This window comes from Aquarana catesbeiana, linkage group LG13 (assembly GCF_042186555.1).
Source record: "Aquarana catesbeiana isolate 2022-GZ linkage group LG13, ASM4218655v1, whole genome shotgun sequence".
Taxonomy (NCBI): domain Eukaryota; kingdom Metazoa; phylum Chordata; class Amphibia; order Anura; family Ranidae; genus Aquarana; species Aquarana catesbeiana.
Window position 1 is genome coordinate 189,246,073 of NC_133336.1, and position 16,366 is coordinate 189,262,438.

Below are 16,366 nucleotides of genomic sequence, written 5' to 3' on the forward strand. Positions count from 1 at the left end.
CCCTTTACATGACGGATCTTCTTCTCCCTTTCATGTACACAATGCCAAGGTGACGACTGTTTCATTAACCACTTCCTGCCCGCCGGCCGTCAAATGACAGCTGGGCGGCGCGACCCGTGGGGGTCTGCATCGCGGCAATCGTTGTTGCGGTATGTTATGTGTCTGACACACCGATACACCGATCTTGATAAAGAGCCTCTGACGGAGGCTCTTTACCACGTGATCAGCCATGTCCAATCACGGCTGATCATGATGTAAACAGGAAGAGCCATTGATCAGCTTTTCCTGTAGAGAGGGGGGGCCTGTGCTGATTATCTATCAGTGCAGTCCCCCCTCGGATGCCCACCCAGGACCACCAGGATGCCGCCAGGACCACCAGGGATGGCCACCATGCTGGACCACCAGGTATGCCACCCTAGACCACAAGGGAAATGCCAATCAGTGCCCAGGCAGCTGCCAATCAGTGCCCATTCCCAATGCCTGCCAGTGCCATTAGTGATGCCTAACAATGCCATCTATCAGTGCCGCATATCAGTGCCCATCAGTGCCACGTATCAGTGCCCAGCAGTGCTGCCTATCAGTGCCCATCAGTGTCCAGCAGTGCCGCCTATCAGTGCCACCCATTAGTACCCATCAGTGCAGCCTTTCAGTGCCCATCAGTGTTGCCTATCAGTGCCCATCAGTGCCCACCAGTGCCACCCATGAGTGTCCATCAGTGCCGCCTATCAATGCCCATCAGTGCTGCATATCAGTACCACCCATCAGTGCCGCCTACCAGTGCCCATCAGTGCCGCCTACCAGTGCCCATCAGTGCCACCTATCAGTGCCCATCATCAGTTTCCGTCAGTGCCCATCAGTGCCACCTCATTGGTGCCACCTCATCATTACCGCCTTATCAGTGCCCGTCAGTGCCGCCTTATCAGTGCCCATCAGTGAAGGAGAAAACTTACTTATTTACAAAATTTTATACATTTAACAGGTTGCTGTATTTCAGTGCACTTTCACTTCACTTCCTGTCCCTTAGTAAAAATAGGTAGCAGGAGGAAATCCCTATAGACTGAGGGAACCACTTGTAGTCATCAAAATGTATTTGCCTATTAGAAGATTTCTCCTTTATGTTCTGATGACAACCCAAAACTTGGAATTTTCTTTTAATATTTTCTTTTTCTGATGGTAAACAGGACAAGACAGAGAGGGTAAATCTCCCTAACGGGGGCACAGACAGCGATAAATACCTGACAGTAGGGATGAGCCGAACACCCCCCGGTTCGGTTCGCACCAGAACCCGCGAACGGACCGAAAGTTCGCACGAACGTTAGAACCCCATTGACGTCTATGGGACTCGAACGTTCGAAATCAAAAGTGCTCATTTTAAAGGCTAATTTGCATGGTATTGTCCTAAAAAGGGTTTGGGGACCCGGGTCCTACCCCAGGGGACATGTATCAATGCAAAAAAAACTTTTAAAAACGGCCGTTTTTTCGGGAGCAGTGATTTTAATGATGCTTAAAGTAAAAAAAAAAAGTGAAATATTCCTTTAAATATCGTACCTGGGGGGTGTCTATAGTATGCCTGTAAAGTGACGCGTGTTTCCCATGTTTAGAACAGTCCCTGCACCAAATGTCATTTTTAAAGGAAAAAATCTCATTTAAAACTGCTTGCGGGTTTAATGTCATGTCGGGTCATGGCAATATGGATGAAAATCAGTGAGACAAACGGCATGGGTACCCCCCAGTCCATTACCAGGCCCTTTGGGTCTTGTATGGATATTAAGGGGAACCCCGCACCCAAATTAAAATAAGGAAAGGTGTGGGGCCACCAGGCCCTATATACTCTGAACAGCAGTGCAAACAAGACAGGGACTGTAGGTTTGTTGTTAAGTAGAATCTGTTTGTAATTTTGAACATTTTTAACGTGTTTAGCTCCAGCCAAAAAATCTTTTCTAAGCTTTTTGGAAAACATAGGGAAGGGTTATCACCCCTGTGACATTTGTTTTGCTGTCTTTCCTCCTCTTCAGAAGATTTCACCTCACTTTTTTGTCCCAATGAAAAATGTTTTTTGAAAATTTGGGTTTTTTTGTGGAACAAGGATTGGAAAGCATCAGTGGAAAGGAGAAATTGTTTTCCCATATTAACTCTTACAGGAGAGAATTTCCCTTCCTAGGGGTAGATTTCATCTCACTTCCTGTTGTCTCCTTCCGTTTGCAAGTAGGAGTCATTTGTAAGTTAGATGTTTGAAAGTAGGGTCCTGCCCTATATACTCAGCAGAAATTTGGGCCTTAGGTATTGCTGTGGCCACAACACTGTAAGCCCTCACAGGGCCCTGCTGTGAAATATTAGATCAAGAATTGTAATTACATGCCCCTGTTGAACAGGAGCTGAAAAATTAGGCCTTAGGCACTGGTGCTGGTGCCACAACACTGCAACCCCTCACAGACACTCTAGTTGGAACGCAGGAACGAGCCCTGCTGCAAAGTATTGCTTCAAAAATTGTAATTACACGCCCCTGTTAGACAGGGGCAGAAAAATTGGGCCTTAGGCACTGGTGCTGGTGCCACAACACTGCAACCCCTCACAGACACTCTAGTTGGAACGCAGGAACGAGCCCTGCTGCAAAGTATTGCTTCAAAAATTGTAATTACACGCCCCTGTTAGACAGGGGCAGAAAAATTGGGCCTTAGGCACTGGTGCTGGTGCCACAACACTGCAACCCCTCACAGACACTCTAGTTGGAACGCAGGAACGAGCCCTGCTGCAAAGTATTGCATCAAAAATTGTAATTACACGCCCCCGTTAGACAGGGGCAGAAAAATTGGGCCTTAGGCACTGGTGCTGGTGCCACAACACTGCAACCCCTCACAGACACTCTAGTTGGAACGCAGGAACGAGCCCTGCTGCAAAGTATTGCATCAAAAATTGTAATTACACGCCCCTGTTAGACAGGGGCAGAAAAATTGGGCCTTAGGCACTGGTGCTGGTGCCACAACACTGCAACCCCTCACAGACACTCTAGTTGGAACGCAGGAACGAGCCCTGCTGCAAAGTATTGCATCAAAAATTGTAATTACACGCCCCTGTTAGACAGGGGCAGAAAAATTGGGCCTTAGGCACTGGTGCTGGTGCCACAACACTGCAACCCCTCACAGACACTCTAGTTGGAATGCAGGAACGAGCCCTGCTGCAAAGTATTACATCAAAAATTGTAATTACACGCCCCTGTTAAACAGGGGCTGAAAAATTGTGCCTTAGGCACTGGTGGTGGCGCCCAGAACCAAAAATGTTCTTACAAGCTATCAGCGTGATGATTGAGGAGGAAGAGGATAATTACTCAGGGATAGTCACTCAGCATCAGCATAGGCAGTCTTTGAAGGGATCTGAGATTTCAAAAAAAATTATTCGGTTACATCAGCATCAGGTGCTTGGTAGCTGGTGGTGATCCAAGACTCATTCATTTTTATGAAGGTCAGCCGATCGACCGAGTCGGTGGACAGACGCACCCTGTGATCGGTTACCACGCCTCCAGCAGCACTGAATGTGCGTTCCGAAAGAATGCTGGATGCAGGACAGGCCAGTAGCTCAATTGCATACTGTGCAAGCTCTGGCCAGTGATCCATCCTCAAGACCCAGTAACCCAGAGGATTTTCGGTGGGAAAGGTGTCCAAGTCTGATCTTGCCCCTAGGTATTCCTGCACCATGTAAAACGCTGGCGATGGTTGCTGGAACCGATCATACCTTGGGGCTGCGGACCAAAAAATTGTCTGAACGCATCGGTCAGACGGCCACCTTCTCCACCGCTCCTTCTTTGACTGACCGAAGCCTCAGCAACACGTTGTCCAGAAACAGGAGTTTGTAACCTCCCAGTCTCTGGGAACGCGTTGCACAGACCTTTCTGCAAGGCCTCCCGAAGATGTTTCATCCTCTGCTCCCTCTGCGATGGCAAGATAAGGTCCGCAACCTTACCCTTGTAACGTGGATCAAGGAAGGTTGCCAGCCAGTATTGGTCCTTCTCCTTGATACCACGAATACGAGGATCCTTACGCAGGCTTTGCAGGATCAGGGAGGCCATGCAGCGTAGGTTTGCTGAGGCATTCGGTCCGGAGTCCTCTGGGTCACTAAGAACGACATGGTCCGCAGCCACCTCCTCCCAGCCACGTACAAGTCCATGTGTTTCTTGGGACTGATCCCTTAAAGACTGCTGCTGATGCTGAGTGCCAGGCTCCACCTCCATACTGACACAATCTTCCTCCTCCTCTTCCTCCTCGTCCTCTTCCTGTGTGATCGGCGGGCACGCAGGAACACTGTCTGGATAAAGGGGGCCTTGAGAGCTAAGGAAGTCCTCCTCTTCCTGCCTCTGTTCTGCCTCAAGTGCCCTGTCCATTATTCCACGCAGCGTGTGCTCCAACAGGTGGACAAGGGGGACAGTGTCACTGATGCATGCACTGTCACTGCTCACCATCCTCGTGGCCTCCTCGAATGGTGACAGGACAGTGCATGCATCCCTGATCATGGCCCACTGGCGTGGGGAAAAAAAACCAAGCTCCCCTGACCCTGTCCTGGTGCCATAGTCGCACAGGTACTCATTGATGGCCCTCTGCTGCGTGTGCAGCCGCTGCAGCATGGCCAACGTTGAGTTCCACCTGGTGGGCATGTCACAGATTAGGCGGTTCTTGGGCAGGTTAAACTCCTTTTGGAGGTCCGTCAGCCGAGCACTGGCATTATATGACCGGCGGAAATGCACACAGACTTTCCTGGCCTGCCTCAGGACATCCTGTAAGCCCGGGTACCTGCCCAAGAACCGCTGCACCACCAAGTTAAGGATGTGAGCCAAACAGGGCCCATGGGTCATTTGTCCCTGTCGGAGGGCAGAGAGGAGGTTGGTGCCATTGTCGCAAACCACCATTCCTGCCTTAAGTTGGCGTGGCGTCAACCACCTCTGAACCTGCCCCTGCAGAGCTGACAAAACCTCTGCCCCAGTGTGGCTCCTGTCCCCCAAGCACACCAGCTCAAGCACCGCATGGCATCTTTTGGCCTGCGTACTTGCGTAGCCCCTTGAACGCCTACGGAGCACCGCTGGTTCCGAGGAAGAGGCCATGGAGGAAGAAGAAGAGGAGGGGGTGGAGGAGAGAGGTGTGTCACAATCAGCATTTTGGAGGCGTGGTGGTGGAACAACCTCCAACACTACTGCACCTTGTCCTGCATCCTTCCCAGCTGCCAGCAGAGTCACCCAATGCGCCGTGAAACTTAGGTAACGTCCCTGTCCATGCCTGCTGGACCATGAGTCAGCGGTAATATGCACCTTACCGCTGACCGCCCTGTCCAGCGAGGCATGGACATTGCCTTCCACATGCCGGTAGAGAGCCGGAATCGCCTTCCGTGAGAAAAAGTGGCGTTTGGGTACCTGCCACTGAGGAACCGCACATTCCACAAACTCACGGAAGGGGGCAGAGTCTACCAACTGAAAAGGCAGCAGTTGAAGTGCTAGCAATTTTGCCAAGCTAGCATTCAACCGCTGGGCATGTGGATGGCTGGGAGCAAACTTCTTTCGGCGGTGCAGCAGCTGGGGCAGGGAAATTTGCCTGGTACAATCTGACGTCGGTGTACCAAAAGCAGATTGCCCACAAGTACTTGGCTGTGACACACCTAATTCTACACCTTCATTCCTCTCACTGCAGGTCTCAGAGAGGACTGAAGGTCTAGTGGGGTTGGAAATCTCAGCTGATGAGGAGCAAGGAGAGATCCTCTTTGTTCTTTGGTGTGGGTCTTTTAGATACGCTTGCCAACGAACTGCATGGCAGGTCAACATATGTCTGGTCAAGCATGTGGTACCCAAGCGGGAGATGTTTTGGCCACGCGAGATACGCTTGAGACATATGTTGCAAATAGCAGCGGTGCGATCTGATGCACTCGTCTCAAAAAAGGCCCACACCAAAGAACTTTTTGAATAACGCGCAGAGACTGCAGCGCCCTGCACATGTGGAGCTTTGGGGTGTGATGCAGTCAATGTGCTGCCCTTAGGCTGGCCCCTGGAGGGCATCCTGCCTCGTTGGTGATGTGCCGCCGCCTCCTCCTCCTCCTCCTCCTCCTCCTCTCTCCTATCAGGCACCCACGTTGAGTCAGTGACCTCATCATCCCCTCCCTCCTCATCACTGGAGCAAACCTGGCAGTATGCTGCAGCAGGGGGAGCATGACTGCCAGATTGCTGTCCTTCTTGGGCACCCCCTCTGTCCGTGCTCATGTTACTGCCTTCATCGAGCTCAGTATCGTCATCAGAGCCTTCCAAACGCTGGGCATCCTCCTGGAGCATGTACCCAACACTGTGGTCAAACAGTTCGAGGGAATCCTCATGAGGACATGGTGGAGCTAGGGAAGGAGTCACTAATGACATTGAGCTGAGGGAAGAGGCCGCTGCTTTGCCAGACAAAGCACCCTGGGCATGGGTGAGAGAGGATGAGGAGGATGAGGACGGCTTGGTCATCCACTCGACCAAGTCTTCCGCATGTTGCGGCTCAACACGGCCAGCTGCCGAAAAAAAGGCCAAGCGTGTCCCATGGCCACGTGCTGATGAGGATGCACCGTCTCCACGACCAGCACTAGACACAGAGCCTGCTTGCCCTCTCTTATTGGCTTGTGACTGTCTGCCTCTCCTTCTTGGCCTTCCAGACATACTAATGGCCTGTAGCTGCACTAAGCTGGGATAGAACACCTGTAATTTTCTTCAAGTAGCTTTATATACTGTAACCAGACAAGCCTGCCTGTCAGTAGGAAGATAACAGGAACGGATCTAGCTGAACACTGTGAGCAGGACGCACTGTACTAAATGTAAATAGTCTAGCTGCCTGACCGTGGTACTAATAGGATCAAATAGAACACCTGTAATTTTCTTCAGGTAGCTTTATATACTGTAACCAGACAAGCCTGCCTGTCAGTAGGAAGATAACAGGAACGGATCTAGCTGTACACTGTGAGCAGGATGCACTGTACTAAATGTAAATAGTCTAGCTACCTGACCGTGGTACTAATAGGATCAAATAGAACACCTGTAATTTTCTTCAGGTAGCTTTATATACTGTAACCAGACAAGCCTGCCTGTCAGTAGGAAGATAACAGGAACGGATCTAGCTGAACACTGTGAGCAGGACGCACTGTACTAAATGTAAATAGTCTAGCTGCCTGACCGTGGTACTAATAGGATCAAATAGAACACCTGTAATTTTCTTCAGGTAGCTTTATATACTGTAACCAGACAAGCCTGCCTGTCAGTAGGAAGATAACAGGAACGGATCTAGCTGTACACTGTGAGCAGGACGCACTGTACTAAATGTAAATAGTCTAGCTGCCTGACCGTGGTACTAATAGGATCAAATAGAACACCTGTAATTTTCTTCAGGTAGCTTTATATACTGTAACCAGACAAGCCTGCCTGTCAGTAGGAAGATAACAGGAATGGATCTAGCTGAACACTGTGAGCAGGACGCACTGTACTAAATGTAAATAGTCTAGCTGCCTGACCGTGGTACTAATAGGATCAAATAGAACACCTGTAATTTTCTTCAGGTAGCTTTATATACTGTAACCAGACAAGCCTGCCTGTCAGTAGGAAGATAACAGGAACGGATCTAGCTGTACACTGTGAGCAGGACGCACTGTACTAAATGTAAATAGTCTAGCTGCCTGACCGTGGTACTAATAGGATCAAATAGAACACCTGTAATTTTCTTCAGGTAGCTTTATATACTGTAACCAGACAAGCCTGCCTGTCAGTAGGAAGATAACAGGAACGGATCTAGCTGAACACTGTGAGCAGGACGCACTGTACTAAATGTAAATAGTCTAGCTGCCTGACCGTGGTACTAATAGGATCAAATAGAACACCTGTAATTTTCTTCAGGTAGCTTTATATACTGTAACCAGACAAGCCTGCCTGTCAGTAGGAAGATAACAGGAACGGATCTAGCTGAACACTGTGAGCAGGACGCACTGTACTAAATGTAAATAGTCTAGCTGCCTGACCGTGGTACTAATAGGATCAAATAGAACACCTGTAATTTTCTTCAGGTAGCTTTATATACTGTAACCAGACAAGCCTGCCTGTCAGTAGGAATTTAACAGGAACGGATCTAGCTGAACACTGTGAGCAGGACGCACTGCACTAAATGTAAATAGTCTAGAAGATAACAGGAACGGATCTAGCTGAACACTGTGAGCAGGACGCACTGCACTAAATGTAAATAGCAGGAACGGATCTAGCTGAACACTGTGAGCAGGACGCACTGCACTAAATGTAAATAGCAGGAACGGATCTAGCTGAACACTGTGAGCAGGACGCACTGCACTAAATGTAAATAGCAGGAACGGATCTAGCTGAACACTGTGAGCAGGACGCACTGCACTAAATGTAAATAACAGGAACGGATCTAGCTGAACACTGTGAGCAGGACGCACTGCACTAAATGTAAATAGCAGGAACGGATCTAGCTGAACACTGTGAGCAGGACGCACTGCACTAAATGTAAATTGCAGGAACGGATCTAGCTGAACACTGTGAGCAGGACGCACTGCACTAAATGTAAATATTCTAGAAGATAACAGGAACGGATCTAGCTGAACACTGTGAGCAGGACGCACTGCACTAAATGTAAATAGCAGGAACGGATCTAGCTGAACACTGTGAGCAGGACGCACTGCATTAAATGTAAATAGTCTAGATAGAAGATAACAGGAATGGATCTAGCTAAACTGAATACAGTGTATATATATATATGCAACACCTGGGATGCATATATATACACAATACACTGTAAGTGCAGCTAACTGACTGACTGTTCTGCCTAATCTATCTAACTCAAATCAAATGACACTGTCTCTCTCTCTCTCTATCTCTCAGCACACCGGAACACACACTACACAGGGCCGCCGTGCAGGCGGCCTTATATAGTGTGGGGTGTGTACTAAATCCCCTGAGCCATAATTGGCCAAAGCCACCCTGGCTTTGGCCAATTACAGCTCTCTCTACTGACGGCGCTGTGATTGGCCAAGCATGCGGGTCATAGTGCATGCTTGGCCAATCATCAGCCAGCAATGCACTGCGATGCCGCAGTGAATTATGGGCCGTGACGCGCCACACACGAATTTAGCGCGAACGGCCCATAACGTTCGCAATTCGGCGAACGATCGAACAGCCGATGTTCGAGTCGAACATGGGTTCGACTCGAACACGAAGCTCATCCCTACCTGACAGTTGTTTTAATCCCACTCCACTCCAACCAAAACTAAAAAAATAACATTTGCCTTTAGTTTAACCCCTTCCCGCTTCCCCTCCTGGCCCTTTAAGAGCTTCTAAATGTTGGGCGGCGGATTGGCTTTCACAGCGAGCACATGATTGGAAAGCTTGCAAGTATGGACCTACTGGTAACTGTGCTGGGGGCGCATAGGGTGTGAGCTCTCAACACAGAAAAGTGTTTAAGAAAAGGGCCGCATATACCTGTATCTTGTTATATATGTACCATCAGCGGGAATCGGTTAAATGAGGTAGCTGCATACGATTAAAAAAATCTGGTGATTCTCTATTAACCACTTGCTTACCGGGCACTTAAACCCCCTTCCTGCCCAGACCAATTTTTAGCTTTCAGAGCTCTCACACATTTGCCCCGTATACACACGATCGAACTTTCCGACAACAAAACCGTGGATTTTTGTTCGAAGGATATTGGCTCAAGCTTGTCTTGTATACACACGGTCACACAATGTTGGGCAACAATTACAAACATGGAAACGCAGTGACATACAAGACCTATGACGAGCCGAGAAAAAGGAAGTTCAATAGCCAGTGCGGCTCCTTCTGCTTGATTCCGAGCATGCGTGAACATTTGTGCGACGGACTTGTGTACACATGATCGGACTTTCCAACAACAAATTTTTGTTGGCAGAAAATTTGAGAACCTGCTAGCAAACATTTGTTGGCAGAAAGTCCAACAGCAAATGTTCGATGGAGCATACACACGGTCGGACTTTCCGACAAAGTCCGATCGTGTGTATGAGGCATTTGAATGCAAATTGCGCGGTCATGCAATGCTGTACCCAAATTCTATGTTTATAATTTTTTTCACACAAATAGAGCTTTCTTTTGGTGGTATTTAATCACCACTGGGTTTTTTTATATTTTGCTAAAAAAAAAAAAACGAATAGACAGAAAATTTTGAAAAATAAATAACAGTTTCATAGTTTGATATAAATGTTTGAAACAGGTAATTTTTCACCTTCTTTGATGTGCGCTGATGAGGCTGCACTGATGGGCCCTGATAGGCTGCACTGATGGGCACTGATAGGTGGCACTGAGAGGTGGCACTGAAGGATTGCACTGATGGGTGGCACCAATGGGCACTGATGGTTGGCACTAATGGATGGCACTGAAGGGCACTGATAGGTAGCACTGATGGGCACTGATGATCTCTGAAGGGTGGCACTGATGGGCACTGGTAGGCACCGGTAGGTAACACTGATAGGCAGCACTGATTGGTGACACTGATGATGAGGCACTGATGGGCATTGATTGGCAGCACTGGTTGGCATTGATAGGTGGCACTGTTGGGCAAAGATAGGTGGCACTGTGGGCACTGGTAGGTGGCACTGTGGACACTGGTAGGTGGCACTGGTGAGTACTGATAGGTGGCACTGGTGGGCACAGATGAGGCAGCAGTGGCTGGTTTCGGGACTGATGTCCCTCTGACAGAAGCGGTGATCGGCTTGTTTTTCCCCTCACGCTGAAAGCGTGAGGGAAAAAAAAAAAGATTACTGATCTTCTGTTTAAATCACGTGATCAGCTGTCATTGGCTGACAGCTGATTACCTGGTAAGGGGCCGGGATCGGCCCCATACTCCGATCTGTGATCAGCCGAGTCTCATAGACCCGGTGATCACAGAGCGTGCCGCGCAATTGCCCCACAGGGGGAGCGCAGGCAGCTCATGCACAGAAGGACGTCATATGATAGCCTCCCGGCAATTAAGGTCCACGCTGTAGCCATCATTCGGCTATCGCGTGGGCAGCAGAAGGTTCAACACAATTCCTGTTCCTTGGTGGCTATGCTCATTCCACCACTGTATCTATAGACATAGCCATGGATGTCATCCAGGCTGGACTAATAGTTCACAAGTGGGATGATGACGTTTTAAATTCAGCTCTCATGAATTGTCAAGGACACTGCATTTCTAATAAGAACAATAGGTAATTTTCAATTTACTGAAAAAAGAAATTGAATGCAGTAATCATCATATGCATGATCTGAGGAGCTGCAATATACAGTATTAAAATTTTGTCAATGCGTTTAATGGTAGGATTGGTAAAGTAGGTAGCATTTCTTGGGTCCAGAGGTGCAAGAAACAAAAAAGCCTTCCCTTAAATAACAAACACATGGTGGTTCATCAGTTTCACAACTTACTTACTGTACTTGTGCTTTTTCCCCACTCTCTCTGTTCTTAGGTATTTGTGAATATTCAGCATTTGTCCACATTGCTTCCTAAATGTTGCAGTTTTTTTGTGAGTGTTTGTACAGTAGATCGAAAATATTTTTCTTTAGATTTGGATAATATGGGGAAGGTTTAGAAGCTTTGTTGGATTTCTGGGTTGATCAACCCTCTCTGTTTATCCTGGTGATCAATGTCACCAAAACATTGGCCAATGTCCACCAGGCCATCTAGTGGCCAATGTTACCATGACAGAAAGTGACTGTTAATCCAACAATTGATTTACCATTGTCTCCAGAAAAGGAAAAGAGACAAATCTTTCCAGTGGGCAGTCCTATTGCAATTACCACTAACATTGTCACCAGGACAGAAGGTGACTGTTAATCCAAAAATTTACCATTGCCTCCAGAACAGGAAAAGAGGGGGAAGCTTCTAGTGGGCACCCCTACTGCAATGACCAAGGCCATTGTCACCATGACAGAATGAAGATGATTTACTAAAACTGGAGAGTGCAAAATCTGGTGCAGCACTACATCAGAAACCAATCAGATTCCAGGTTTTATTGTCAAAGCTTAAGTGAACAAGCTGAAGTTAGAAGTTGATTGGCTACCATGCACAGCTACACCAGATTTTGCACGCTCCAGTTTTAGTAAATCAACCCCAAAGTGACTGGTAATCCAACATTTTACAATGTACCATTGTCTCCAGAATAGGAAAAGAGGGAAATCCTTCCAATGGGCACCCTTGTCACAGAGATGGCTTTCTAATTAGGGAATTCCCAAATTTTTCAGAGATTTTCTCTCATTTCCCCAAACGAAATAAAACATTTTGGCTATACCTAAAATTTTTATATTCTTGTTTTTCTTGTTTCAATACAGTTTTATTGAATAAATGTGCAAAAACATAATTACAAGTGTATGCCATTTTTAGGGTTACACAGAAGTATACATCAGAATATTCCAAAAGAATGGGTATTAAAGCATAAGACAAATATGACCCATTGATAGGGCGTTATTCATTAAGGACTATATAACATTATTTATTCCCATAAACCAAGGTAGTGTGGGACGCAGTTACACCTATAAAGATTGTGACAGTGACAAGGTTGTAAATCTTCCAAAGATGAGGGTGGTTGACAGCCCTACATCTTGTGTGTAAATGAGCCTCCTAAGTCATTGTTATGATTACGATAGAATACCAGTTTGTAGGTGCGTCAACTGTAATGCCCCGTATACACAATCGGATTTTCCGACGGGAAATGTTGGATGTGAGCTTGTTGGCGGAAAGTCCGACTGTGTGTATGCTCCATCGAACATTTGTTCTCGGACTTTCCGCCAACAAATGTTGGCTAGTAGGTTCTCAAATTTCCTGCCAACAAATGTTTGTTGTTGGACTTTCCGATCGCATGTACACAAGTCCATTGGACAAAAGTCCATACATGCTCAGAATCAAGTACGAGATATAACTAGCGTTCGTAATGGAGATATCACGTACGCCTTGTACGTCACTACATTCGTAAATGTTGGCCAACATTTGTGTGACCGTGTGTATGCAAGACAAGTTGGAGCCAACATCCTTCAAACAAAAATCCACGGTTTTGTTGTCGGAAACTCCGATCCTGTGTACGGGGCATTAGATCGGACAGCCAACATTCCAAGAAGAAGGAGAGAAAGGTAAATGAGGCAAGAAAAATGGGCAGGGGAAAGAGTTAGAGCTGAGCCAGAGCAGGTCCCCAGGTATAGACAAAACCTCAAGTAACTCATTTTTGAGAAGCTATATTGACCATTTTAGTTCCTTAACATATTTTCCTAAATAAATGGTTATCCAAGGGTTCCAAATCTTTTTTTATTTTTTATTTTTTAATATATATTTATTTCTCATAAGTTAGTAGGCTAGTTTGGGAACACCACTATTTTTAATCTAGCAATCAATCGCTATGACATAGTGACATCACCTCTCCATTTGGTCGTAGACTTCGCTGAGGTTTTCCTCCTGCCAGATAAAACATGTTGCAATAGCATTACAAGTATATGCAACCTATGTACAGTTTTGATTTGATATTGCTATTTACATTGATCATTATACAGTATATACTGCAATACAAGGCATTATTGTTTTAGTAGTGTACACGAATGGCTTTCTATGCCCTACATCCTTCTCTATATACCTGTACCTATGCACCTGTATACAATATACTATATATATCCACTTGCTGACCAGGCCTTTTTCTGACACTTCAAAAATCAGTATTTTTTTTTTATTGCTGAACTTTGGCAATGTATGTACTGTTCATAAAAGATTAATAAACGTAACCCTTTGCAAAAACAAATCTGTGTTTTTTGCTAGAAAATTACTTAGAACCCCCAAACATTAACTATATATATATATATATATATATATATATATATATATATATATATACACAGTATACATGTGTATACATTGACCATTTTAGTTCCTTAACATATTCCCCTAAATATATATATATATATATTAACAGAGACCCTAGAGAATAAAGTGGCTGTTGTTGCAATTTTCTGTGTCACATGGTTTTTGTGAAGCAGTTTTTTAAAGCGCATTTCTTTTTTTTGGGAGCTAATACACTTTATTGAATAAAAGAAAAAAAAATATATGTACCCCAATTTTTTTGTATAATATCAAAGATGATGTTACGTCGAGTAAATAGATACCTAACATGTCATGCTTTAAAATTGCCCGCACTTGTGGAATGGCGCCAAACTACGGTACTTAAGAATCTCCATAGGCGACGCGTTAAAAATTTCTACAGGTTACCAGTTTAGAGTTACAGAAGAGACCTAGTGCTAGAATTATTGCTCCCGCTCAGACATTCGTGTAAACATTTCACATGTGTGGTGCAAACACCGTTTACTTATGTGGGCATGATCTACATATGAATTCACCACTGTGTGCGAGCATGCGGCGACAGGGGTGCTTTAAACTTTTTTTTACATTTATTTTATTACAGTTTTTTCATTTTTACACCGTCCCTTTAGAAAAAAAAATCTGATTACTTTTTTTTGCTATCGCAAGGGATGTTTACATACAATACATCATGACGGGTCCTCTTTATGGAGAGATCTGGGGTCTAAAAGACCCCAAATCTCTCCTCTACCCTTATAAGCAAAAAAGAATAATAATTTTGATCTTTTGCTTTTCTTGTTTACATGTGGCTGGAACCAGAATTGACGTCTTTCCTTCGCTCATCTCTGTGCCCGGCGCTGGATCGGTTTTTGGGCTTCCTGATCCTCCAGCCTGAAAACCACCGGAAAGCAGTGGGAGGGGGGGAACAGCCCCTCTTGACGCTTTTAATTGACCCATTGTCGAATCCGTTGCTCAAGCCACTTTTATGAGAAAGACTGGCGCCTGAGAGAAGAAATGATACCGGGGTTATGGCATCTAGCTTCAGTCATAACCCCGGTATTTAGGGTCAAAGTAATAATGTATTTTCCCAGTTAGGTGGTTGGCAAGTGGATATACTACATTCTCCATAAATTCTTTTTGAAACCCCTTTGCAAATAAAGAGAATTATAAAATGTCTTGTCCCCAATCAGCCTCTTACATTAGAGATCTTTATTTCTTGTTGGCTTTTTTTGATTGTTCCTTTGACATCCTTGTTTCTCATACTATAGATGATGGGGTTCAACATCGGTGTCACAGCTGTATAGAAAATGGACACAGTTTTGTCTATTTCTGCAGAATAAGTAGAGCGGGGTCTCATATACATAAACATGATGGTTCCATAGTAGAGACTCACCACAGTCAGGTGAGAAGCACATGTGGAGAAAGCTTTGTGTCTTCCATCAGAGGAACGGATCTTCAAGATGGTGGAGATGATGTTAATGTATGAAATTAGAGTCAAGCAGAAAGAACACATGACTAAGAGACCTGCTAGAATATACATCAGCATCTCATTAAACTGAGTGTCTCGGCAAGACATTCGAAAAAAAGGAGGCATCTCACAGAAGAAGTGGTTGACGTGGTGGGACTTGCAGTAGGGGAGTTGGAAGGTGAGGACAACGTGTACTGTAGAGTTTAGGAGGCAAATACCCCATGATCCTGCTGCTAAACTGACACACACTGTCTTGTTCATGATGGTGCTGTAGTGCAAAGGTCTGCAGATGGCAACAAACCTGTCATATGCCATTACGGCTAGTATAATACACTCTGTTGCTCCTAAAGTTATAGCAAAGAACATCTGTAATGCACACCCCAACAAGGATATGCTTTTATCTATGGACAGAGTGTTTATGAGAAGTTTGGGAACGATGGTGGTTGAGAAAAAGATGTCTACAATGGAGAGGTTACCCAGGAAGAAGTACATGGGGGTCTGTAGCTTTGGGTTGATCCTCACCACAATGATCAGTAAAAGATTTCCTGACAATGTGATTATGTACATCAGAAGGAACACAAGGAAAAATATCACTTGAAGGTGCGGGACATTAGATAGTCCAATGAGAATGAACCTGTCTGAAGATGTTTGGTTGACTACTTCCATAACATTCAGGTTATGTCTGGTAGGAGACATTTGTTACAAGAAAATAAAATATACAAAAGTTGGAAATAAATTTGTATGAAAACTTCACTTTCTTGAAATAACATATATAAAGTGAAAGGATAGCCAAAACATTTTTAGTTTTGATTAGAGAAGAGAAGGGTTGCCTATGGCCACACCACCCTGAGGCGCCCAATTTTGTCTGATCTTGGAAGGTAAGCAGGGTCATGCCTGGTTAGTACTTAGGTGGGAGGGAAGATTAGACCACCACCAGTTATTTGTTTCTGCTGTTTGTGTACAATTGGGTAAATTTTCCTTCACTTCCTGTCCCAGAGAAGCAACAGGACATTGGAGGAAATCTACCAAAGTGAAGGGAATTCCCCTATTAGACATGTGT

The 16,366-nt window shown here is 45.6% G+C and overlaps 1 protein-coding gene across 2 annotated transcripts; it reads right to left on the reverse strand.

Moving 5' to 3' along the window:
• Positions 1 to 14,282: 14,282 nt before the first annotated feature.
• Positions 14,283 to 16,002, reverse strand: LOC141117414 (olfactory receptor 5AR1-like). 2 transcript variants are annotated; one of them, XM_073610271.1, is made up of 2 exons: positions 15,083 to 15,972; positions 14,283 to 14,448 (listed from the first exon to the last, which is right to left on the reverse strand). In XM_073610271.1, the coding sequence occupies exons 1-2, from the start codon at positions 15,970 to 15,972 to the stop codon at positions 14,343 to 14,345; spliced, it is 996 nt and encodes a 331-aa protein (XP_073466372.1). In that variant the 3' UTR covers positions 14,283 to 14,342. The 2 variants fall into 2 exon arrangements, with proteins under 2 accessions (XP_073466372.1, XP_073466373.1); XM_073610272.1 differs by lacking the exon at positions 14,283 to 14,448 and having other exon boundaries at positions 14,931 to 16,002.
• Positions 16,003 to 16,366: the final 364 nt, after the last annotated feature.

Coding starts and splice junctions, on each gene's coding strand:
- LOC141117414 (XM_073610271.1), bottom strand. CDS start 15,972: ATGGAAGTAGTCAACCAAACATCTTCAGACAGGTTCATTCTCATTGGA. Junction 14,449..15,082: donor AGTATGAGAAACAAGGATGT/CAAAGGAACAAT, acceptor GGTGTAAAAATG/AAAAAACTGTAATAAAATAA.